This window comes from Necator americanus, chromosome II (assembly GCF_031761385.1).
Source record: "Necator americanus strain Aroian chromosome II, whole genome shotgun sequence".
Taxonomy (NCBI): domain Eukaryota; kingdom Metazoa; phylum Nematoda; class Chromadorea; order Rhabditida; family Ancylostomatidae; genus Necator; species Necator americanus.
This window is the reverse complement of record NC_087372.1, coordinates 3,342,562-3,367,611: the sequence shown is the minus strand read 5'-3', so window position 1 is coordinate 3,367,611 and position 25,050 is coordinate 3,342,562. Positions and strand designations below refer to the sequence as shown.

Genomic DNA, 25,050 nt, shown 5'->3' with positions numbered 1-25,050 from the left:
TGCGTACGTGGGCGTTCTCGAGGAGATGCGGTGGAGCGTAGCGGTTAGGAACTCACTGGAACCTTTGCCTGCATCACATCGCATCGGTACAGTTTGAGATGGTCCCACCTCGGTTCCAACTGCTGCCTCCATCGCGCCGTTTCGAGCGCGTACGCAAATGCACCGTGCTTCATGCCGTTTTGACTCGACTATATCTACTGGAAACTGCGTGACCATCTCACAATCCTTACATAGTCCTGTCAAAACGACATGAAATTCCATGCTGTTCCGTAATTGGCTGCGCTCAAAGCAGCACGGTGGAGCTAGCGGCTGGAACCGAGGTGGGACCATCGCGAACCCCAAGCGGTGCTAGCAAAGGTTCGAGCGCAGCCGCTAACGCGACTGCACCGTGTTTCATTTTGTTTTAACACGATTATAAATTCAAAAATGTAACATCATATAGGTATTAGGTCAGGAACACACTGATATCCTCAAAGACAGAGATCTGCGTCGAATATTTATTCTCTATCATATCCAGTACAATGTTATCACATAAACTATCAGTTTTCATCAGTCAATGAATACATATACGAACTAGTTATGGGGATCGTAATTCATTTTCACTATGAGCCAACACATTAACTATGACAAGAAGAAGAGGCATAGAGAAATCAGTTTCCCATACAAATAATACTATACAGATGGATTTAGCACTCGGAGGCATCTTCGAAACCGTACCTTCAGCATGCAAATGGGGACTGAAAAGTTGCTTTTAGCAGTACTCCTGCCTTTTATTATACTAGACATAAGAAATATATGACATTAATCGGGTTTTTGGAGAAGCAATTTGTCACTCATAAACTAGAACAGCTACTCAGAAATCCTAAGCAAGGAAATCGCGCAAGACAGGGGATTAATTGAAGGAAACAGGTGTAGGCAGGCAATAAATGACGCACACACAAGCCCCATATCTCCGTCCCATCACGTAAAAAACGATTCCAATCACCCTCATTATACAACATCTTTAGACGACGCTTTTTATTCGATATATAATAATACTTGTACGTCTAAACAAATGCTAGATAGACCACTTGCAGTACTTATCCGGTCTAATCCTTATCAAGCCTATGTTTTAGACTCAGAGCTGCAAAGCAAAAGGACTCAAGACATATTGCGTTCCAAGAACAAAAAAAAAACGATTATTTCCTTTATCAGGGAACCGGAAAGGAGCAAAACGTCAAAGCAAATGTCTGAACAAATAAAGGAACTGCTAGCTAAAACAAAATCAGTTACTTCCCTATTCATTTGAAAAGACTTCACATTTTTACATTTCCCATATTCAAAAAAGACCTTAACTGATAAAGGTCCAGTTAAAAAGAAATATTTTACGATACTTCAACAGTTTGGCTACAGCACCTTTGTTTGATGTTACTTGTAATCGCTTGCCTTTTTATGAGGAATCATTTGTTACGGACATTAGGATGCAAAATTCACAAAACATGCTCGTGTTTCTCAGCTACCGGATAAGTCCAAATACTTCCACGTGTTTGTGGCTGCTTCTTAAACAATGCGGTATGTACATCAGGGTTTCATAACGCTGGAAGTTACGCATTCATTACTCGCGTCCAGTTTTATTTCAAGCAAAAATTCCCCATAACTGAAACGATTAGTGCAATCATGTATCTCTTGAACATTAAACGGATCAGAGCAGAACCTGCTAGGAACAATCAGCTCGGTTGTAAATTCGGGTCAAAACGAGATCCAGATAATTTTAACAAGCCGTAAATGCGGTAAAAGCGAAAGTCGTCAAGAAAGCTGCTTCGCTGCGTGTAAGGACGAAAAAAGCATCACAATGGTCACAAGTCCCATTTTAGTGCATAAAAAATGTTCATGTCTGGAATTATGATTAGCCAAAGCTTGTATCTGATTCTAAGCATAGCGACCACGTTCAAGGATACATAGTCTATTAATAGCTATCTATGGATACATGATCCAAGGGCTACAGGATAGCTACATTAGCGCTTGGATAACGAATTATAGCCAATTTTAGCTAGAAAAGTTTCAAACACTGCCGAGGACTGTTCATGCCCCGAGAGAAAAGGCGATCACTGGAAAAAAATTAAGTACAACCTCGTTGATCAGGTGATTTCCAAATTAGTAGTTTTTCTTTTTAAAGTAAATATGAGACATAAACGGAAATGCAGCAGTGCACAAGAACTAAAAGTTCCAATACAAAAAGTCCTTCGGCATTGTAAGTTTCTGTTATTGGTTCATTACAAGTACCGAAGAGTAGCTAAGATTCGCGCTAATAGTCAGAATGCAATGATAACTACAGCCTCTGCAAAACGTGGGCAGGGTCAGATCAGCTCTGATCCGTGAAATGTCCAGGACGATGTAGATTCTCGTTGATTTGGACATGATCCCTCACATTTTTTCCCGAATTTTACAGGTGCAGGTTAGAAGTTGTGAACGAACCCTTAAGAGGCGAACTCCGGCTGCGGAATACTCGTTGTTCCTTTGACTTAGTTATAAAAAAAATTAAAAATTAAGAAATAAAGCCAGAGGTTGCGTCAGAACTAAAGTGAAAAGACCTGGCGATAGTATAATTACGTGCAGAGTTTAGAAGAAATCTACTGATAAAAGAAATATTTCAAAGGAAGAACCACAAATAATGTGTAACAATACGTACATGTTGATGTACAGAAAAGAAAATCATTTGTAATGTGAGTCCTGCTCTTGCGCAGCATGTATCATGTATCTAACTGCAAACGCAAGTACCACGACGCCTGCAATCACAATTAGATTCGACATGAGTGACGAAAGGCTCGACGACGGTTCGGCAGCACTAAAACAAAAATGACTCGATAAAAAAGTATACGAACGAGGACTGCGACTATGTTGAGGATGGAAAAAACCCGATGGAGCGTTTCACTATATCCCTCCCTACTCTCATTCAGGAAAGTGAAAGCCCGAGAAGGGCAAACTTGATGTGGTATTTCCTGTCTCAAATTAGTCGCGGCCCTATATATAATAAGTAATAAAATTCATGATTAATAATCAAAGGCAGTCAACTTTGAAAAAGATACAATGCTTAGTTGGTTTAGGCGCACAAGTTTAAACCATCTTCTGTCTTCGTTCCTTCAATTTCCTGCTGATGTTCTCTTGTTGTCGTATTTCATGTTCTCTTTCTAGCTTGGAAAAGAGGAAATAAATGTTCTTTTTTTGTTCTTTTCTCTGAGAAATGGTTAAAAATAACTAGCAGAGCCAAGTAACTAAACAACTTAGACGAAAATCGGATCTCCTCCAAAAGCTCGAATACGGAATTGGCATCTTCAGCGATAATAAAGATTGGAAACTGAAGAAAAACGAAGTCACTATAGTAACAACTAAAAAAGTTCTTCACGCAGCAAATGATTTAGACCCCGAGGAACCTGTTGGAAGCTTGCATTCATCGAAAGCGAGCTGGTTCGTTGGCGCTTCAATCTTGCAAATGCGTAAAATATCCGTTTGTAATTATTTAAAACGTTGTCGCAGAAAGCTAATCAAATTTACTAAAAATTAATTTCAGGAAAAAAAAAACTAAAAACCTTCGCAGCCGTTCTTCTTCCTCTCTCAATGTTGCTTCTTCTGCTGTGTTAGTCTCACTAAGATCCTTCTTGATTTCATCGACGACATCAGGGAATAATTCGCAAAATACGCGATCCTTAAAATAAATTAAAACTAGTAATCAACTGCAGAATTTCGCAATGGATATACCTTCAAGTTGAAAGCTTTACTGCGACGAGCAAGTATTCTCTTCTCTGCATCTGACGACGTAATACTCCCCAAAGTTGGCGCAGTGTCGTTCATGAAAGACAAAAGACCAGTGATAATCGTGGACACCTGGAACAAAGGCTGCTACTCAAGAAAATCGGAAATACTGTTAAATTTATAGTTAATCTTACCGTCCACGCAGGATTCCAAGTGTCCGGGTGAAAATCAGAAATAGATAAGCATAACCTTGTATTTACTTGAAACCTTCCACTTGGTGTAATCATATAAATGGATGGGGGTTTGAAGGGAAAATCATTTGGGAAAACTAACTTGCCATGATATACACCGCCTGAAAAAGAAGAAAGAAAATAACTATGTATCATATACAGTTATTATATATCTTTAAAAAAAAAACCAAAACAAAAATCTGCTCAAAGAGGGCGATAAATAGTAACAATCAGCAAGAAATAGTTTTAATACAACAATATAAATATTATCACTTGTATACCATATCAACAATTCAGCTACTAAATTCTGTAAAAGCTATTCTTATTCAAGGAAAATCCCAGTGATCAACAATTACAAGCTAGGGAAAGCGGACCCTCCCAGGAAGAGGTTCATGTGAAGGGGATCCTTTCGCCAACCCAATTCAAGTTATTTCCCCAACCCTCAAAAAAGAAAGTGGGTCCCTTCCCCAACCGTTCAAAAGTGAAGGGGGTCAGAGCACCTGCTGCGACTATCGCATCTATGACTACAAGAGAGCTGCTCCTACTAAAGGTGGTATATCATGGATGTTGGGGTCCCTGTGGGACAATATAGAGTATGAGTTCTAGATTACGAGTGTAACCATGGCTACGCTTGATTCTCACTAATCATCCTGAAAAATGGCATAAGAAACGACGTTTGTTCCTATAAGATACGTGAAAAGGCACCACCTTTGCAAACGCGCCGCATCCACGAGCGAGCGATCGACGATCAATGAGGTCTTCTCGACAGCCTATTCAATTAAAATCCATGAATAGGTTTCTGAGCGGAACGGACAGTGCATGAGGATCTTCAAAGGTATCTTGTAGGAAATACGGTGGCTCCCACGCTGTTTTCCAGAACGATTGGGGAGAATTGGGCGTGAAATACCCGAAAGCTGCATCCCGAACTCTATATTGCCGCACAAAAACCTTAAGATCGTCAATCGTCAATGATATGTTGTCTTTAAATGATCTCGGAAGCAGAAAATGCAGCCAAACCACTTTGCAGGTAAATAGTGGTCGTCGTTGCTGACATCGTTCAGTCAGAAGAACACGTCTGCTTCATTCAATTCTCAGATTCTTAAACAACTTGGGCTGGATATCGGTATCCGTAGAAGGTGCGAAGCTAGACGTTGGAAATTCCTCTCATTTGACGAAGACACTGAGGCGGTGACAAATGAGACTTACCCGTAGGCATTTATTTTCAAGTGCACTCTACTTATTGAAATTTACTACGAAAGAGCAAACAGTCGACGCAGCCTTACAAGTCGATAGAATGTGATATGACTGACTCAGACATGCGATCGTTCAGGGCGGGAAAAATGAAAACAATATCGGAAAACCACGCGACCACAACTGAAGTGCGGATCGTCCAAGTCTCCTGAGAAAGCGGTGCGAACAATTGTGTTCTTAGCAAAACCATACGAAACGCATTACCTGCATTAGAACGTAGACCTAACAATCACATTTCTCTTCTTTGTCCTTCTTGAGGAACAGAGGCGCCAATGAATCAATGATGAGGAGTAGATCGAAATTCGAGATCACACCCGCGGAATGCTGTTCAATTTTGAATTATACCGCCAAGGACAAGGCAAACATTCTAGACGGTCAACAGTTTCAAGAGTTTCGACTGCGCACGTAGCCTATGGAAACACCTAAGCTCTCATCATCATTCTATATTTTCTATATTCCACAACAGTTCCCAAAGGTATTCGTATGTTTATAAGTCTGTTAGATCTGAATAAATGTTGAGTCCCTTGTTCTGTAGTATTAGTATTCTTCAGTATTACGTACGAAGAGCCCTTGATATCTGTACTTGTGTAATCACAATTGTACCGCAGAGATTAGGTCTGCTTGTGACTAAACAGGAACTGGAAAACATTTTAGAGTGGGATAACATTTATCAAATTTTAACTTCTGACAGCTCCTCTTCTCACTTCAGCTGAACTTAAGAGCGGTTGTAAAAAAATGGATACTTAAGTTACAAAGTTAAAGTAGTTAATAAATAATGGTTGGAAGGAGGTGGAAGGACATTCAGAAACCAATTTATTGACACATAGAATTCTCCCCTACTCTACAAATGTAAAAGGAGGCAAGAAGCAAAAGAATTAGAAGATAGTGGTTAATTTCAACCGATAACGCTCTTCCAACTAAAGCTGGATGTTTGCCCGCATAGATTAGAATCCACTCGTGTGGGAAAAATGAACAAAAAAAGCAAAACCCATGAATAATATTCTAAAACGTGGAAAAACTGCCTAATGAGAAATTAGACGAATGGAATCAAAGCTAACCTTCATATGGAGTACTCGGCGCGCCAAATATTATGTAGTGCCATTCAAGAATGTTCTCCTGTAGCGGTGCAGCACGTACGTATGGCACAGGTTCTTTCAATAACTTCGCATAATCTTTCTTTAATCTTGCTGTTGCTGTTACCGACGCTACCATCGATGTATCTGCAAACCAAAATATGCAGGAATAATCTATAAACACCAACTTACTCCATTCGGCGAAAATCCCAGAAATCAACGTCAGTAAATGTTCAATAAAGTTTGAAATGATGCGCTGTGAAGTTTTTATGATTTTTTGGAATAAAAAAGTACAATGATGTCCAAGGATAGTAACAGCTTTGAAATTTCAGCAACAATTCGAGTAAAAAAATGAGTGATTTCATCCAACATAAAAAAAAACTGAAGTTTTCAATGAGTACAATCGATCATGTGAAAAGATCAGGTTTCTTCAGCAGCCTTCGTGTCAACGTTTGGGCACAAAAACCGCTGAGGTAACTTCTCAGTAATAACCCTAAGCTAAATGAGAATTCCTATTGATTTATTTCGTGGATGCCATCGAACAACGTCATTTTTAATTTATAAGATCAAAATGTGGACTGGGAAGAGGAACTGTATGTGGATCAACGTAGGAAATTATTTGATTTAATTTGATCTAATAGTAATTCTGGGTACAAAACGCCCTGCGTTACACTCCATTCACTTTACCACAATTAAGTACTGAGAAGACTGAAAGATTCTGTTTAAGTGCCTATGTCGTTCACTTAAAGGTTTTAGCTATCCCCATCGAATAAAAAATATTATCAATTACGCATCACAACCATCGCCGGGTAACATTTATAGCGACAAAGACCAGCTTTCTTCGAATGTATTGCCCCTAAAGGTAGTAGCTAGAAGAGGACAATTATAACACCAATTTTCGCCAGCAGTGAAAACAATTCTTTTTGGAACGATTCCCGGATTTTTCTAAAATAATCGAATGAGTCGCATTGATATTGATAGTAATGCAGATTCGGGTTTTTGGGCTTTTGAAATCCTATAAACACTACTGAAATATTGGTTGCCTCTTAAATGAATTACTGTTATCACCCTTTTTTCTATGGATGGTGGAAGGTTTTCAACACTGCTACAGAACACTAGCATATATTTACTACGGGAAGAGAAAATTTTCCGGTGGTTCTAAACCTGAGAACACAGTTTTTTTCTTAATAAGAAGTCAAAAAAATTATGAAAAAAAAAACGTCTGTGGGATATTCAACCACTTCGTTATTGAATCAAATCCTTCAACGCGAATCATTTATAACCATTCTTTAGCAACTAAACAAGCTTGAATACAACTGTAAACAACACAAATACAAACGCAAGGAAAATACGGCCTTAACAACCATTCTTTTCCCATAAACAATGCAACATGACATAGTTGGCGATGTCACTACATTATTACCTCAATGAACGAGTAATGGAATGGAAGAATACGAAAACAAAAGACACAAGCTCTGTGATGCCATAAATGCGCTATTTTTGGGCAAAGAATAGTTGGGACGCACAGATATATGATGTTATCGAAACATAATAATGGCTACAATAAGTAACCACTAACCACAGTAGCAGAGAAAAGAATTAAACATATCAGAAAAGTCAACAAATGATATGCACATAAAGTTATCATCAGACGTATACACCGAATAAGTAATTTCTGCTGGAAAACAGAAGATTGCTTTCTCTTATCAGCACACTATTTCTAGATGTTTTTATTCGGATAGTGTGTTGATCAAAGAGGGCAAATCCATTCTTCCACGCACCGATTAGCTGTGCGGGCTATTAACACATTATTAGAGAGACAAAACCGGTATATTCGAACATGAAGTGACTGGATAGCAAAAACATGAGCATATTTTACAGTTTCCTATAACTCAGTAAAGCTGCATCCAGAGGGTTCCATCAGTCGCTGGGCGACAAATCCAGATTTCGTTGGTGGCTTTTGGTGAAGGGAATTATGCAGGGCAGCATTCCTCTTCGAAATATTAACAATACATTTCTTTTCGCGGACGAACTGCATTTTACTTCTATTTTTAACAACAATATCAAGACTCATCGAATAAAGAAGAATGAAACTGGTAATTATTACAGAGTAAAGATTACTGAGTCGTTCTGTGATCGAATATTTCTAATGAAGGAACATTAAATACAATATACGAACAGAGTAGAGATAAAATTGTCATTTTTCGTCGATTTTCATGCATAAGAAATTAACTCCTTCACTCCACTGACGTCACAACTGAGCCAATAATTTGAAATCGACAACTCTGGTACTGGCATGATCCTTCTTTCATTGCCAAGTTCACAAAATGTCATAAATAACCTCGTAGCGTAGGTAACGTCACAGGTTTTTTACAAGTCCAAAGCATTTAGCAATGGCCATCGCGAGTTCCAGTTCCAACGAAAACAACTTCGATCGAATATGCAACAAAAGCATTTGAAGAACTATATTTTAGAGAAAAAAATAGAAGTAGGGCGCATGCAGTTTTCAGTTACTTTGTGCAAAAATATTGAGAAAATCAACTATATATATATTTACGGAAAAAAACTGTACAACCCCTTGGGTTATGGCCATTAATAGACAAAAAGAAAAAAGACGCCAATAGCCCATGACTGACTAATTTCAGTTATAGAAGAAAAGAAAAGCTCAATATTTTCATAGCCCTTTTAGGACAAATCTTACTGCTTCAGTGAAGACGAGAAAATACAGAGGACTAAAAGCAGGACAAAATAACGACAAGCACGTTTTTTGAAATAATTGTCTTCAATTTCAAAAAAGGGGAAAAATTTTGCTCAACTATTCTCCGTCTGATAATTCAATGACCTCGACTTGTTTCATTTCAGTTTCGCGTCGAGGAGGGTTTCTATGCTGTTCTAAGTGCGCTACCGCTCTCCGTTTCTGAGCGCATCTTTTAGGTACACTTTTTTGGTCATTAGACGAAGAGGCTTCCTAAAAAAAAACATTAAATGTTGCACGGCTTCGGAACGGTATCAAAGAACCTACCACGGTGTCTGCACCGATTTCGTCGAGCAAGGTTGGAAACATTTGCACGAATTCCGGGCACTAAAAATGAGCATGAAAAAAGTGATATAACAATAAATTAGACGGATACGTCTGGTTTAAGCCAGAAACGGCCACATTTCAGATAAATGAAAAGCCGATAGAAATCTAGAAAATCCGAAGAAAAAACCGAAGTGAAGGCAAAAATAGCAATGGACATCAAACCTGATAACAGCAAAAGAAAACAATCTAAATGAAATAGATACCGCTAGATTCCATGCTCGGCTATCAGCTGCGTATTTGCGACGAACCGGATTGGATTCGTTGCGGACGCCAGCAGCAAATGTTTCCTCGTTCATAAAGCTATGGAGTCCTACCTGGAACCTGAGGCTTGAAGAGTTAATTGTTTCTAAGCGTGCCCTTGTTCACTGTTCAAACAACATGTATGCAAAAAGACAAATATGTAGAAGAAAGCAATCAACATACGAGAATCGCCGATACAGTCCAACCGGGATTCCATGATTCTGGATGAAAATCAGAAATAGACAAACAGAGGCGCGTGTTTGTTTCGAATCTGTAGTTAAAAAGAGCAAAACCATCTAAGTTCATGTCTGGACTTCAGAAATTCTAGCAAAGACAAACGACAAACCTTCCATTAGGAGTAAGCATGCAAATGGCGGGAGGTTTCCAAGGAAAATCTGGTTGGAAAACTAACTTGCCGTAATAAAACCCGCCTGAAGTAGAGGCTCTCGAAAAAATATAGAAAGTTGCAATTAAGAAAAGACGTACGGTACTCATTAATAGACTCATTACACGTTCATAATTTACTATAACGTGGGATTTCGAAGACTATACATCTCAGGTATGGAAGTGCAAGTTCTAAGTGACGAGAATGAGAACATATGCAACCTGATAAAATCATACAAAGTTAGAGGTGTCCTAGCTCTTCATGAAAACGTTTCTATCCCAACACACGAGAGGATAACCTTTGTGACAGTGCTAGAAATACCGCACATTCCCCATTACAACGTAGATTTTATGATCTCGTTATGAAACTTTATGAACTTTCACCCTCCTCCCCCCGACTCATTCTCTCTCCCTTATCAAACTCTCAAGTCTCTAAACAACTATTTCTTAACGACAATTGTCAATTAATCAATATTATTCAAGCAAATAAATAATAAAAAAAACTAAGCATCAGCAAAGTGGGAATTATAAAAAAAAAACTCACCTTCGTAAGGGGTATCCGGTGATCCTTTGATCACGTAATGCCATTCCAAGATGTTTGCTTCATTTGGCATAGCAATGATACCATCGATAGGTTCGCTCAGTAATCTTTGGAAATCGCGTTGGAGACGTCGCGCAGCAGTTGGGCTGGGTTGGCCAATGGGTTGAGGGAATGGCTCGAGCGGATTAGCAAACATCAAACTGACTATGATATATCAAATATATGTATTGAGGGAATCACAGTAAAGATGTTTTTGAGTACAGCAAGGCTACGAAAGAAGCAAAGATCATGGAAACTGCGCGTTAAAAACTTGGGTATGGAAGGGCATATTGAATAAAATGCACAAAAAACTTTAAAAAAAGTAATTCTAAGAAATATGAGATTGTAAAAGACAATGCTGTAGTCAGATTCAACAGTTGGATTAACTTTTTATCATAATTCTAACAATATGTTAAAAGAAAGCAATCAAAGTATAGTTTCAGTAGAGCTTTCTCTGCAAGAAACAAAGAGTGAAATGAATAAATAAATCACCACCGGAGTAATAATACTATAAAATTACTCGAAATGGAGAGTAATATGAAATTTCCACAGGAATGGCTCAAACAGGAATGTCTCTAAAAATCTCTGAAAGATGTAAGAGATAGACCAAACCTTTTCGTACAAGATACTAGTGGTATACTTACAGTAAATTGCCACCGACCGGATTAGTTTTATTCTGGGATTGCGCTGGTGTTGGTGTTGTCCTGCGGATCTAAAATTTAATGTTAACAAAATGAACAACTGTTTTGCTGAGTGAGATATGAAAAACGGCTATACCGCAGAACTTCCAGGAGGAGGAGGTAATAATGGCACAGTGCCTCCAGCCGGGGAGGGTTGCGGACGTGGTCGAGAGGGAGCCTGTTGTCCGTCTGAGCTCTTCTTCTAAACAATGATGATGAATGTTGAAAATCAGAAAAAAATCCGTTGACATTAAAAACATCAAATACATCGGAGAAATCCTACAAAGCAAAATTTGTTTATGAACTAAATATGTTTATATAGATTTCAAATTTTAGTAACTATTTCTGTTTATGAAGATCAAATTAACTGATGAAATGCTTCCACAGATGCCTCAATGTAAAAGAATTCAACTGATGGCGTTCAGGTCTAAACACAAACAAAAGAATTTGAAATCAAAGCCAAAAATTCAGCTGCTATGAGCGCAAATTCTTCATCTGTTAAGTTCTTACGTCCCTATTTTTGTCAGTGTATTTCTCATGTTATAAGGTTATTATGAGATACTTTTTAGTTGTACTTCTCCAAACACCGGGAACCGCTAAGATTTTGCAATCTACACCAGAAATCGCTGAGTTGCTGCTATTGCCACTCAATTTTCCCCACCCATACCTTAATGAACTTTCAGCGAAGGGGAACGCTGCGGGTTGAACGTGTCGTTCTGCCATTCTCACGTGTACATACGTAATATCCATATAAAAATGAATAAACATGCACCACATGTAAAATAACAGAATTAATTTACGTGTGCGAAAGTGCACGTGGGTCAGAGAAAAACTAATATATTGATACGGTCCAACACTTTCAGATTAGTCTGTAGCTGTCAGATAGTGTGAAGAACGAGTTTTGAGACACATTTGCACCGAAGAATGGGATAGTGGATTTTGCGTAATGGGCGCATAACAGTGCAAGCCGGCTGAATCACACAAACAACAGTGCGAATTACGACTTACATATACACAAAGAAGAAAACAGATACCCTGCCGGCAATAGAAAGATTCTCAAGTATTCTCACGTAGATTCACTGCTACGCCCAACTCGGATTACTGAGTATGTTAGTAGTTTCTGATCTACCAAGTTGCGCTAAGTCAAACATAGAACCCAAGCACAAAATCGATACCAGAAAAACAACCGAAACTGGTACTCACACCAATATTGATAGATATCGTTTGTCCTTCCTTGAACGCAAGATCTAAGCTGGGCGCAGCCGCTGTAACCTGTTCCAGTTCAGCAGATTTCTCAATGTATTTGAAGTGATCCTTAACAGATATCATTAATACATTCAAATTACAGGACCTCAAACAAATGGCAAATCACCTAATGAAGAATGTAGGGGAAAATAAACAGTTAAACTATGCACCTGTAAAGCAACGTTCAAATCGAATGAATCTCCTCGGTCTGCGAAGCCACATCCAACAAACGCAGTCTGGCCAGCGTCATTTTTAAGACGAATAACGAAATATCGTGAAGAATCGGTAACGGGCTCAATGCATACACCAGGAAAAGCATCAATAGGACACTTTGCATAGAGCGCACCTTTAAAAAAGAAACGCAACACTCTCCATAAGACGAATAAGCGGACTCTTCTAAAGGCAATGTACAAAAAAAAACCGGCAAGAATGGATAGCGGAAACAGTGCAGCCCACGACCACAAGAAAGACCACCAATTCCCCCTCCCCCAAATTAAAAAAAAAAAAAAAAAAAAAACGCGCGTATAGTATAGTAGCTTTCTCCCTTAGTTTAACTCCGCTCTGCTATTCATCCTTCAAATCCAGAAAAACGCATAGCATAGCAGCACTGTTCGTTCCTTTCTTCCCACAGATGATATAACGTAGGGCCAAAACGAAGCGGTGCACTTGTGTCAGCGGTTGCGCTCGAAGGGATGGGTTGGAGCGTAGCGCTTAATATCGAGGGATGAACTTTGCTAGCACCATTCTTCGATGCAATTCGCGATGGTCCCACCTCGATTCTACCTATTTTCTTTAGTCTCGGACGGTGGGCGACGACGAATTCTGCCGCGTGCCATCGCCGGAACAAGTTGCACCGTTGGAGTGATGGAAACACAGATCACTATAGATGGATTTTTCTGGATTTGTGAGGGAAAGAAAGGAGAGGAGGGGATTGAGAGGGATTCTCTCACACTCGTAAACCACAACTCTACCACTGTCTATTCGTGTGTAAAGACGCAAACAAGGAAAATGTAATATGCTACCTCTAACCTTTATTTATTAAAGTTTTCACATACAGCAAACAAGTTACATTGATCCTATATCTTAGAATACTTGGAATACATTATTATATTCGGGTATAGGTATTCGCGATCATGTCTGCATGCAAAAATCACTGCGATAACGATTTTTCACGAGTGAGTTCGACGGGAAATCTGCTATGTATGGTGAACCCCCTAGTGATCATCTACAATATGACTCACCAAAATCGATCAAAGATGGCAATTTCGATGAAAAGTAGGATGCTAATGCGGTTGATCAAATTAATTACCTGATGTCTTGTCTTCTAGTCGAAGTTCAAGACGTTTTCCTATGGCTACTAGCTTCATTCTACCAGTCCAATCAGGTGCATCTAACTTCCAGTCGGCAGCTCTGCAAAAACACCCTTCATTCACTAATAAATAAGAAAATATATAAGAAAAAGAAACAGAAAAAAATCATGTACATGAAAGTAAAATAGCTAACTTGTGCCCTCGACTTGTACCAAGTGGAGGAATTCGGTACACAAAGATTTCCGGTTTGACCAGTGCCACACTTTCGTACTCTTCATCCATAAGATTGATATTTTATGAATACAGAAAGCTTGTAACCAGGAAATGAATAACTGAAAATTGGAGGATATAGTGAGTCGCTTAGATAGGTAATTGGTCGGACAAAATTAAGTGATTCAATCAGGCAATGGTTCTTCCGGATCGCAAGACTCCTATAGTCGGGTCAAAACGAGTCAACATGAATCACGAGTGTAGTTGCGGTGCATTTGCGTACGCGCTCGAAACGGCGCGGTGGGGACAGCAGTTGGAACCGAGTTGGGACCGTCGCAAACAGCAGCGATGGATGGTGACAGCAAGGGTTTCCCTACGCTCCTCCGCACCCCCTCGAGAAAAGCCGCGTAGGCAATTGCGTATGTGCTTAATGTCCTTTTGACCCTACCATATCACAGGTAACAAAAAAAATTATAAGGAAAAGGAACGCAATTATTTTTTTTGCTCATCTCTGAACAAGACCAGCCAATTTGAAAGCATCATGCACATTACTTATTCTCACACTGAATGCCATTTTGAAGAGATTAGAGAGATAAAAGGAAAGAGCGAAGAATGCATCTTTGCCTACAACTTAATGAAGCAATTATAGGATCGAACATTCCAATGATTTAAGCACAGTTAATTTCGTTTACACGTACCTCCCACCATGTGATGAATCACGCAGTTGATGGGAATTCGATCGTTTCGAAGCTTAGATAGCAATTTAAAGTGACATTACTCACACCACTATTCGAAAAATTATCCTTTCACCAAAAAATCATAACATTTCTTTTAGTTATACATGAACGGTTAGAAGCTGAAAATTAACAGGACCGCTTAACACAAGAATCTACCACAAGTGACCCATTTAAATTTGACTTACTGATCACATCCACTACAGAAATCAGCGACAGCGACGGTTACGAGCGGTTACGATAATAATGATGCAACAAGTTCTTCAGCGAATGATTGGTCAAATTACAAGAATATTTGAGATTTTTGAAATATGCGTGTTGAGATACGAGTTAACTATGCATATATATGCCGTATATGGTATATATCGTATGAAGAGGTATGTATTTTAAAAGTAGCGAAGCGAACTGCAAAGCAGGTAAACACTTGGTCCGTCTATTACGGAAGAGACCGCTCAAAGACCCCAAAGCATTGGAATCCGCAACGGACAGCATTGAAAACATACGGAACCCAAATAAACTCCACAAATTCGTAGGAACAAAACCAAATAAATTTTCCAGCGCCAGGGAAGAATAACGTGAAATCAATTTTCCTCCAAAGAAGAGTTTCTGTGATTGCGGATAAACTACGTAGATTATCGCCATCCTTATCAACGCAGGGTGTTCCCTACGTACAGAGTCCAAAATCGCCCCACATCACTTTTTTGAGGTTGCATCGTGTAGTTTTCCTTTCCACATGGTTTATTTCGGGTTACCAGTTGCAAGAATTCTTTGGGAAGTTCTGGCCATATTTCTCTGCGTAGACATTTCTACTAGCAAGGAATCTGAGCCTGTGTCCGCTTAAATATGGTAAAGGATGATGAACATCTGTTCTTTAGCCTTACCTGGATCAGGTTTTTTCCCCACAGCGCTGACTGATCACAAACCCCAGAAAGACAATGTGTCCATTGCTTTACCAAATTTATGCGCCGATAGTTCATTCGTTTGACAGATATTCTACAAATTACTGGTTCTAGGCTACATATGAACCACAATAGCTGTTTCGATCACAATCGATGTGAAGATGATGGAGAATGTAGTATATTTCCTGTAGCTTGATAATAATGTCCTCGAACATTCTTCTTAGAGAAATAAGATTGAAAACAGCATTCGGACATTCCATTTCGAATGCAGTGTATCACGAAACTGGTGATGTTGGGATCTCTGTGGGTAAATATTGAGTTCAGAGTGTAGATTACGAGTATGAAAGTGGTCCCTCTCAATCCCCTCTAATCGTCCTGGAAAACCCTGTGGGAAACAGCGTTTGTTCCTACAAGGGGACGCGAGAGACGAGAACTTTGTGCATGATGGAACGATCGTGAATCGATTAGGTATTCTCAGTAGCCTATTCAAGTATAGCCAATGAATACGCTGCTGGGAGAAGCGGAGCGTGTACAACGGTGGCACTTCCTAACGTATCTCGTAGAAGCTAAAACTGTTCCCCCTACAGTTTTACAGGATGATTAGGGATAATTGAGCGTAGTCACGTTCATACTCGTAATCTACGCCTCTGACTCTATGTGTGCCCACAAAGATGCCAAGATCGTCGGTTTCCTGACACTCTGCTCATACGTTGTCTCCATTGGTAGATAAATGCGTCGGGTATACCTGTACTAGTATCAACCTCGAGAGTGAAACGGGAGTAAGACACCCCTACAAATTAAGGAATTAGGAACATCGTTGGATGATTTCATCACCAATCCTGTTTGCCTACTTTCGGTTCTATTACGGGTGTAAAGAGTTATCTCGTTGGTTAAACTGAGGTTTCTTCTGCGCCTAAACGCACTGCACGTATCAATACTATATTTTATGAGAATGTTTTGAGTTTTCGTTGTTTTTGGGATTACTAAAAGGATAAAGTGCACGGGAAAATGAAAGTATGAGAAAATCAATGGAATGGGCTCCGTTTCTCATGCAATGCAACTGTTTGTAGAAGACCACAGATGTTACAAGTCAAATGGTGAGAGCGTTGAGATTCAACAGACAACGTCATGATTGAAAAAAAAATATTCTGAGATGTGAAGAGGAGCAGCGACATTTACAGTGAACTTCATGATTGTGATCACCCACCTCTTTTAATATTATGGGTCAGCGGTCATGAATAGTTGCTAGTTTGCGCGAATATACTTCGCTTGATGCGCGAGCCACCCGCGACTTGCGTCGCGGTCGACTGGATCATCATGAGTAATGGAGACCGTGCATTGATTTTTTGTCGCTATTTCTTTCTCTTCTTCTCCTTTCCTTCTCTTCTTTTCTTTTTATTTTTAAGACTTGTTGAACCAGCAGTTTTTAGTGTCTCTTGTCTATTCACACGCATGGATGGCTCGTCGGTGGCAAGTACTAAGGATACTGCTGGCGAAAGCAGTGATACTGCTTCCACCAGTTACCAGCCATGTAAGTAAATCCTTAATTCCAAAGGAAAAGATAAGCTATCACCGTTTCCTTAGCATCTTTTTAAGCATGCGAGAATTACACAAACAGCATTTCTCTACTAGCATTTATAAGCTTGGAACAAACCCGTCCCGCATAAGAAAAAGACGAGCTTTAGCCTCTATTTCATGATGATATCGCTCATTTGATTAACTTTAGTCCCGGAAATGAGTGCCGAACAAGAATTCTTTCTTTACGAGCTGGAAACTACAGATTCAGGAAGCATCGGTTTAGTTTTGAGGTTTGCCATTCTCTAGTGGTTTTTTTTTCGCACACAGATTTTTAAGGACAGTTTCTTCAGAGCCATATATGATTGCGGCGATGTACGTAAGTTTAGTCGCGCACTCGAGCATAGAATTCACCAATACGATAGAAACATCCAAAAGGTTTGTTTTCAACCAACTTTCATGTCATATGCATAATCTACCTAAGTTTTGTTGACGTTGACAGATCATGGTTATAATATATGCATTGTCATATATTTGGCCGTGTTGTGCTGTAGTTGTGGCGTAGATTTTTCTTCTAGGTGTGCGCCTTCCATTATCAAGGGTTTGTGGACTCTATGAAAGAGCTCATGTTACTTAAAGAGCGTTGTACTGAAATAAAGGTTGAATTTTTCTTCCAAATCCGTTTCGTGATCTACATAGGTCCAGATTCACATTTCTGTAGTACGATGCTGTCACCATTAGTTCACAAATCCAAGCTGCGAGCGAAGATATTTCGAAGAAGAGCGAAGAAATAGTCAAATATAGGTGTGCTGGGTCTTTTTTTAAAGCTTTCCTCAAACTATCGATTAATTCAACTATCGTTTAGGAAACTGGTGAAGAATGCGTCCACCGCTATTGATCAGATATCAGTGTGCCTACCAGTCTTGGAGAACTATGCAAAGTTACAGGAGCTTATGCAACTGAAAAAGTATGCTTTATCACTCCCATACTACACGCGTAAGATAGTTAGCAGTGATGTAACTAGGTATTACCAAGCTTTGAAAGTTCTGGAAGAATTGGAACATACTCATCTTGCCCTTGTCGAGAAATATCGATTCACACAAATACTGGCCAAAACAATGGCTCCTGTCCGAAATGAAATAAAAGCAAAGGTTCTTTTTTTCGTTTTTTGCTTTACTCACGAAGTCCTGCCTACTCATTTTTTTCCTCATCAAATATCTCTTTTCTAGGCGTACTCGGAATTCAAGGATTTTCTGGAAAATGTCAAAAAGGTCGCTTGCAGGATTGGACGACACGCTAGCAGATGCGTAAGTCTTAGCCATATCCTTCGCATTCGTATTGTTCTTTTTTAAATGATATTTTAAGACTGCGGAACAACACTCGTTTGGAGTCAGTGAAACTGAGAGAGCTCGAAGGTTACAGCAAGAAGCAAAACAGTAATATTTCTTTCAGTTTGTTTGGAAAAAAGGTGTTATGATATATAATTTCTTCAGAAAGCTGGTTGATGTTGAGATTGCCGTGTCGGCTGATGGAAGACTTGTGAGAAAAAATACATCAAATGGTGCTGCAGTTGTGGAGCATGCAGATAGTTTGGAGGTTCCTAATGATTCTCTTTTGCCACTTTGGTTTCGAATTTCTTTTTTTTTCATTAACGTGCCTTTTTCTGAGCCTAAAACTAAATTTGTTTAAGGATGACGAGAAAGTGTCAGCTCAAGATCTAATTGACTTCACTCCTGTCCACAGGTGAGACCTTAAGGGTTTCTCATTAAGAAAAGATACGTCTCTCGAAAAAAAAATGCCTTTGAGAAGATAGTTGTGGCTTTTTTTCGAAGTAGCAATCGTATACAACGGAGAGACACATGTCAATCTCTCAGAGTTTCGAAATAGGTGGAACCATCTTACTCTGAATAGCATACGGACGTAGGCGCCATAGGATCAAAGAAACAGATGTGTAGAGATGACCTTACAGTAGTAGGAGCAGTATTAGAACGTGCAATGTCATTGGATGTTGCGAAATTATCCGGTTTGGAAGCGCTCCAGCGTTGCGAAACTGTTCGGTCCGCTATCCATCCATATTACCATAGTAAAGTGATGGACAGAACGGTTTCGCCGGCTCTACTCCGTAAACGACGATGTGATGTACGGGTACAAAATCGCCAGAATAACGAGTATGATGAAATTCTGGTAGGGAGAGGATGAAACTAGCAGAAACGACATTGTTATGTTTGGGATGATGCATTATTGTGCATTCAGAAAGTTCCTAGAAGACGATTACATCATTCACTGATACGGCCAAAAGTCAAAATAAACTCTAGCGTGACTCTTGCAATGAATTCATGAATAATAACAAAAACAGTTAGCAATGAACGAGTAACCACTGTTTTATCGTTCTTAATCAAGATGCTGTCAAATTTTCAACGTACTCGGTGCTAAGGAAGAGTTCGACATGTTTTATCGACAACAGAGGAAGGACCAATGCGATCTCGTGATCGAACCACCTTCGAAGGTAATTAGTCGAGCTGAGTACTTGAACGTTCTCGCTCAGTACTCCTTAATATTCCTCTCAGATGAACTCTCTGAAACACTATGTGGACTATCTGGACGAAATCATTGGTTTCTTTGTTGTTGAAGATCATATAATTATCACTGAACCAGCGCTGGTCCCGTCATCACACAAAGATCAACTTTGGGAAAGTGCGCTAAAGAAGATCGTGTACACGATGAATACTCGTTTTGTGAGTTCACACTCGTATATTGTTGATTATTATTTCACTCATAAATATAGTTAGGGCAAGTAAATCGCTTACATTCATTCTTTTTCGGCAACCTATAGGTTTGATATTTGAATGCTTTGAACTCATTCTTCGTTTCTAAAAATGGAGGAAATATTTGGAAGCTTATCATTCAAAACTGTACTTGAACTGTAGCTGACCTTACGAAGACATGTACATCGCACGTTTTACAAGCACCAAATCAAACCTGAACATCTCTGTTTCATCGCTACTGATGGGAACAAAAATGAGCATAGAAAAGTTTAAGATTAGAAGTGAATCATTTGTCATCTAATTTCCGAACGGTCTTCTACGTGAAACAACTCTCATTTCGTATTTATTTGCCACATAGTTGTATTTTCCTGGTATAATGTTCAAAATTTTGCCTACACCAATTTCCTATTTAAGGTAGACTTTGGTGGAAAGTTAAGTTAAGTTACCTCTTACATTTTTAATGAACCTCGAAATCATGCTACAAATATTGATCGATATTCATGTCGTTAATGTGAATATATCAATAATCGTATTAAAATAAATGTGCTGTGAAATTTTGAAATATAAATGTTTTCCTAGCACTCACGAAAATTATGTTTCAGGGAGGTTGTCCTGATGTGGAGATGATGTTGCGGATGAAGAAAGTCATTCTTTTGTTTGCTCTGACTATGAAGTCTTACGGTTATGGGATCGCGCCGTTATATTCTCTTCTACAGAATTTCAGGTGGTGTAAAAGCGATTCTTTTTATGTTTTGATTTAGTGGAGTTGTTTCTGGTCGCTGGCGCCCTCACCTGATCGCTTACTATTTATTGTTCATGTGCATATTTGATTTGGACACTAAATTGCTCCATGTTTCTTTAGTATTCATTTTTGTTCTTTTTAGAGATCAATATAACGAAATCTTAATGAGTGAGTATTGTGCACAGTTCGAAAGGGATCTTGAAAAGGATAACTATGCTCCAATTGTCGTGGAGAACGATCAACAATTCAAGGCTATTATAAAAGAGTTTCCATTCTACAAAAGGAGCATGGAGCAGGTTTTTTTTATACTATATTAAGAGAATGCTGCGTTTGCACTATTCATAGCCTCTTTCTTACGATCATTCAGTTACCGGTCATACAGAAAAAGTCATGTTTAATTGTGAGCTTGGACTCTTGGTTTTATATACATTGATATGTACTTATATACGCATTTCTTTCTTAATGTGCTTCAGGAGCCATTTCCTCGAAAGTTCCCATACTCACATTTTGTCGTTTCTGCTTATTCGAAAGCGAAATTGTATTTACAAGGATGCCTGAAATTCATGGAACATCTTCAGTTGACACAATCTGAAATGGATGATACCGTGAGGAGGTAAGTCATATTAACGGGGACTTTTTTATCCTTTTGATTCGATCCTTAGTTTCATATGTTCTTAGCGTGTTCCTATTCATTGCTTAGGTATGCGAATGTTTTACTATCTCGTTGGTCCGGTAGCCTGAAGTCCTTTGTGGAGAAAAAGTTATCATTAGTTCAGGTACGCATCGTTGCATCGACACCGAAAACAAATATTGGTAAATATCTGAAACTGAAACACTTTGAATGACTTCTATCTAACATATCAGATATCATATTTTGAAAAAAAAAATTGTAACAAAGTGTCGAATCTATGTGGACAAAGCTTTTTCTTGCATTTGGCTCCTCATGTCTGTGAACATGGATTCTACAAGCATTTTTAGTTGGTGCAAATCACAGTTAACATCGGCTACCTCGAGAAATCTTGCGAATCACTTGGTGTCTATATCACGAAATTGACGAGCGGAAACGATCTCAATGTATCAATGACCGCTCATCAGTTATCACTTACCGAACGGGTGTTTCGTGATGCTAGGAGTGAGGTACCACTGATTAATTTTTGTAATTTTTCTTGCTTAGGATTTTAATGATCGTTTTCATACCAGGTAGAGCAACAGATAGAAGTCTGCATACGGGATAAAGTGGATGCTTTCATAGAATTGGCGCAATATGATTGGGAGCTACCAGCGTCTTCAGGTTCGCTGTGACTACAATCTTATCACTTCTTCCGATTTTGTTATTTTTTCTTGATTTTCTTATCTTTGATGTCTCATTCTCACTAATTAATTACAGCGTCTGGTAAGTGAAATAACTGAAGATAAGCTTTTTCAAACTGGATAATTTATTCCATCTTTATATCGTAGTCCAATTGAAATCGTACTGGGGTGTGGATCATTTTTAGAGGAAAGTTTACGCAGAATACGCTAGTTCCAGCATTTAATCTTAGTGTAGTACATTAGTTTCCGCTACGTCCTGCTAATCGAAAATAAGGACTACTGGAGATTTGTTTTGCGAAGCTCTAGTTAAATATTTTGTGAAGGAAATCGTCCTTTCACGTCGGTTAATGTTTGAATGTGAGGATTCTGTGTCCATATTTATATCGAATTCACATCTGTAGTTGTGCAGTCGCCTGTATTGTGTGTTCACCTGATGATGATAGAATTGTTCACACTTTCAGGACATGCATCTGAATATATCAGCGATCTAATCAATTATCTCTCAACAACATTCCTTTCCTTCACGAACCTTCCTTCAGTTTTGGCTCGACATGTTTGTATGCAAGTGAGTTCTATCTCCGGTGCAAAGTTTTTTTCTATCTTTACTTCATGGTAGACTTATCTATCCACTTCATTATTTTGAGAATTATTAGAAAAAAAGCAAAATGAGCAACCTTCACTTCACTCCTTCTTCTGTGCTCAGTAGACGAAAACTTCTTTTGTCCTTTACCAAAATGCTAAATTCCAGACGTGCAAACATCTGTCAACAAGACTGTCTGATGTACTACTATCACCTGACGTTCGAGCAATCTCTGTGGGTGCTCTGGAACAATTCAGCTTGGACGTCATGCAGTGTGAGATGTTTACAGCACGATGCCCTGTGCCAGGCTTCGATCACAATACTCTCCCGATGACGTTCGCTCATCTGAGGTTATTTCTAGACGCGAAAATGAGAAAATATAGCTTTTCTAGAGAGTAAAAAGTTAGTAGCGTTGTGGAAGTTCATATTATTCAGGCAGTTGTTAGAGCTGGTGATGAGTAATGACTGGACATCGTACTTGGCTGAATATGGGCAAGAGAATGGTACTTATGTGCGCGTGAGCCCCTCTACAGCTACCCAACTACTGGAAAAGTGTGTAGAACACTGTTGTCTGTTTTTTTTTTTTTAACTTATTTCTATCCTTTTTGGTTTAGAATGATCGAGTATGAAAAGAAAAGTTCTGGATTCTTTGCCATCAACAAAGGAGATCGCAAGAAGTTACTAGATACAATTATACGACAGTTGCGTGCTTTATCAGCACAATAGCATGTTTTGTGCACAAAGAGTTTACATTTATGCTATGGAACTGTCTCTCGTCTCTTGTTGTAGTCATATGTATTGCATAAGTTGATAAGTTTTTAATTGTATCCATTTTAACTTGATTGATGTAAATTATTTATGATGTGTTATGGGTAATGTCTTGTGTAGATGGTGGTTCAGTGAGATTGTTTATAAGTGATAGGACCTTTGGTCCGAATAACAATGGAGTAGTGGCAGACACTAACACGAATACGCACACTAACTGAGGTCAGCTGAATGCTGCCTCTTATTTCTTAGTAACGACAACAAGAATAGACTAGGATCAACTGATGTGCTGTCCCTTTACTACAATAGCATTACGATGTTACGAGAATATCCTTGTTACAATGGGATTACGAAAATGATGAAACATGGTAGAGGTTCGTCAGCTATTGTCGAACACTCCCGCCCAGCCAAGTATTTTATAAGTAATAAGGAAACAGCAACAATGAAACAACGATACAAAAGAAGAGCATATGTTACGTATTTCTCACGCCAGCGGAGCTGCGTAGTTTCGTATATGATTGATCCTTGCATTGATCATATCGATTGAAGATTTGCTGCTTGTTGTGGCGGCGAAATGAGGGAACAGTAATAAAAGAATAGTTGAATAATTATCGAAGAATAAATAGAATATGGAATAGGACGACTCCCTGGTTCCTATGAATGAGAGGGGACTTGATCAACGCGGCCTCTCTGATTGAGATGGGGTTTCTGGAATATTTCAGTTTTTTGAGCTATTCATTAGCTCTAGAACTGTCCTTTGTCTCGAGACTGGTAGAGCCAATTAGTTTGGGGGATGCAGCAAAATGATGTGTAGTGCCTTTTGTAGATGGTGGTTCAGTGGAATTATTTATCAGTGATAGGACTTTTGGTCCGAATAATAATGGAGTAGTGGCAGATACTAGCAGGAATACGCACACTAACTGAGGTCAGCTGGCATGGTGCCTCTTATAATAGTGCCCCGACAACAGGAATATCTGAAGACAGCTGATGCACTGCCTCTTTACTACAATATCTTTGTTACAATGGGATTAGTGCGCTATTTGTCTCACAGTTAAGCGGGCTGACAATACTTCCCTACATAGTCATGTGGGTTGAAACAAATTCATAGATGATATTTAAAAAGGAAAAAAAAACAGTGGGACACGATATAAATACGAGAATGAAGAAAAACCAACAAGAATTTACGTCTACTATACTAGGCGATTCGATTTTTCAAAGGTTCCATCGCATATATTTCCACACGAATATCGTAACGAGGCCTGAAACGCAACCATTGTCCTCTACACTAACAAAATCGAACAATGCAAGCACACAACGCCATGTTTCTAATATAATATGATTCAATACAATGCAACCTATACTTTCAATATAGTAACGTCCTGAACAGGTGTCCTGATTTTAACCCACAAATGTCAGGATCTGTCAGGATGTGACCTAAAGATAGAAGTTGTATTCGAAATCAGTGAAGCATTTGAAATTAGGATGCTAGAATAACTTTTTAATGACTTCTTTTGTCTAGCTACCTTTTGAGCGCTTATTTTCTAGTTCTTGTTTTGAAAAAAAGTAGCAAAGCAAAAAGAAAAAGAAAAGAAAAGAAAAGAAAAAGAAAAAGAAGCAAGTTTCATGAAAATCATTTGAAATCGAAGACACATCTGGACACCATCTGGAAGGGATTTTTTAAATTTACTGCACTTTTCTCTAATTTTTTGTTCAGCGTATCCTTTT

The 25,050-nt window shown here is 38.9% G+C and overlaps 4 protein-coding genes across 6 annotated transcripts; 1 reads left to right on the top strand and 3 right to left on the bottom strand.

The window, feature by feature from the left end:
* Positions 1 to 672: 672 nt before the first annotated feature.
* On the bottom strand, positions 673 to 7,890 carry RB195_016754 (uncharacterized protein; the record flags this gene model as incomplete). Of its 3 annotated transcripts, XM_064183439.1 has the most annotated exons (8): positions 673 to 737; positions 2,669 to 2,714; positions 2,758 to 2,824; positions 3,567 to 3,682; positions 3,736 to 3,861; positions 3,924 to 4,081; positions 6,269 to 6,430; positions 7,863 to 7,890. In XM_064183439.1, 8 exons carry the CDS (start codon positions 7,888 to 7,890, stop codon positions 673 to 675), a joined length of 768 nt encoding a protein of 255 aa, XP_064039318.1. The 3 variants fall into 3 exon arrangements, with proteins under 3 accessions (XP_064039318.1, XP_064039319.1, XP_064039320.1); XM_064183438.1 differs by lacking the exons at positions 673 to 737; positions 2,669 to 2,714 and having other exon boundaries at positions 2,738 to 2,765; XM_064183437.1 differs by lacking the exons at positions 673 to 737; positions 2,669 to 2,714; positions 7,863 to 7,890 and having other exon boundaries at positions 2,738 to 2,765; positions 6,269 to 6,422.
* Positions 7,891 to 9,098: 1,208 nt separating this feature from the next.
* RB195_016753 (uncharacterized protein) lies at positions 9,099 to 10,726 on the bottom strand (the record flags this gene model as incomplete). The annotated part of the gene is made up of 6 exons (XM_013440686.2): positions 9,099 to 9,251; positions 9,306 to 9,365; positions 9,569 to 9,679; positions 9,789 to 9,876; positions 9,952 to 10,036; positions 10,534 to 10,726. The coding sequence occupies 6 exons, from the start codon at positions 10,724 to 10,726 to the stop codon at positions 9,099 to 9,101; spliced, it is 690 nt and encodes a 229-aa protein (XP_013296140.2).
* A 418-nt stretch (positions 10,727 to 11,144) lies between these two features.
* On the bottom strand, positions 11,145 to 14,086 carry RB195_016752 (uncharacterized protein; the record flags this gene model as incomplete). Its single annotated transcript, XM_064183436.1, has 7 exons — positions 11,145 to 11,154; positions 11,214 to 11,281; positions 11,347 to 11,451; positions 12,453 to 12,563; positions 12,665 to 12,840; positions 13,804 to 13,904; positions 13,998 to 14,086. 7 exons carry the CDS (start codon positions 14,084 to 14,086, stop codon positions 11,145 to 11,147), a joined length of 660 nt encoding a protein of 219 aa, XP_064039317.1.
* A 3,013-nt stretch (positions 14,087 to 17,099) lies between these two features.
* On the top strand, positions 17,100 to 23,286 carry RB195_016751 (uncharacterized protein; the record flags this gene model as incomplete). Its single annotated transcript, XM_064183435.1, has 23 exons — positions 17,100 to 17,178; positions 17,374 to 17,455; positions 17,516 to 17,600; positions 17,741 to 17,821; positions 17,884 to 17,966; positions 18,028 to 18,129; positions 18,187 to 18,313; positions 18,392 to 18,469; positions 18,528 to 18,598; positions 18,656 to 18,758; positions 18,853 to 18,905; positions 19,563 to 19,668; positions 19,730 to 19,897; positions 20,530 to 20,651; positions 20,812 to 20,965; positions 21,143 to 21,282; positions 21,370 to 21,445; positions 21,648 to 21,806; positions 21,870 to 21,960; positions 22,442 to 22,545; positions 22,729 to 22,910; positions 22,996 to 23,112; positions 23,175 to 23,286. The coding sequence occupies 23 exons, from the start codon at positions 17,100 to 17,102 to the stop codon at positions 23,284 to 23,286; spliced, it is 2,475 nt and encodes an 824-aa protein (XP_064039316.1).
* Between the last annotated feature and the right edge of the window lie 1,764 nt (positions 23,287 to 25,050).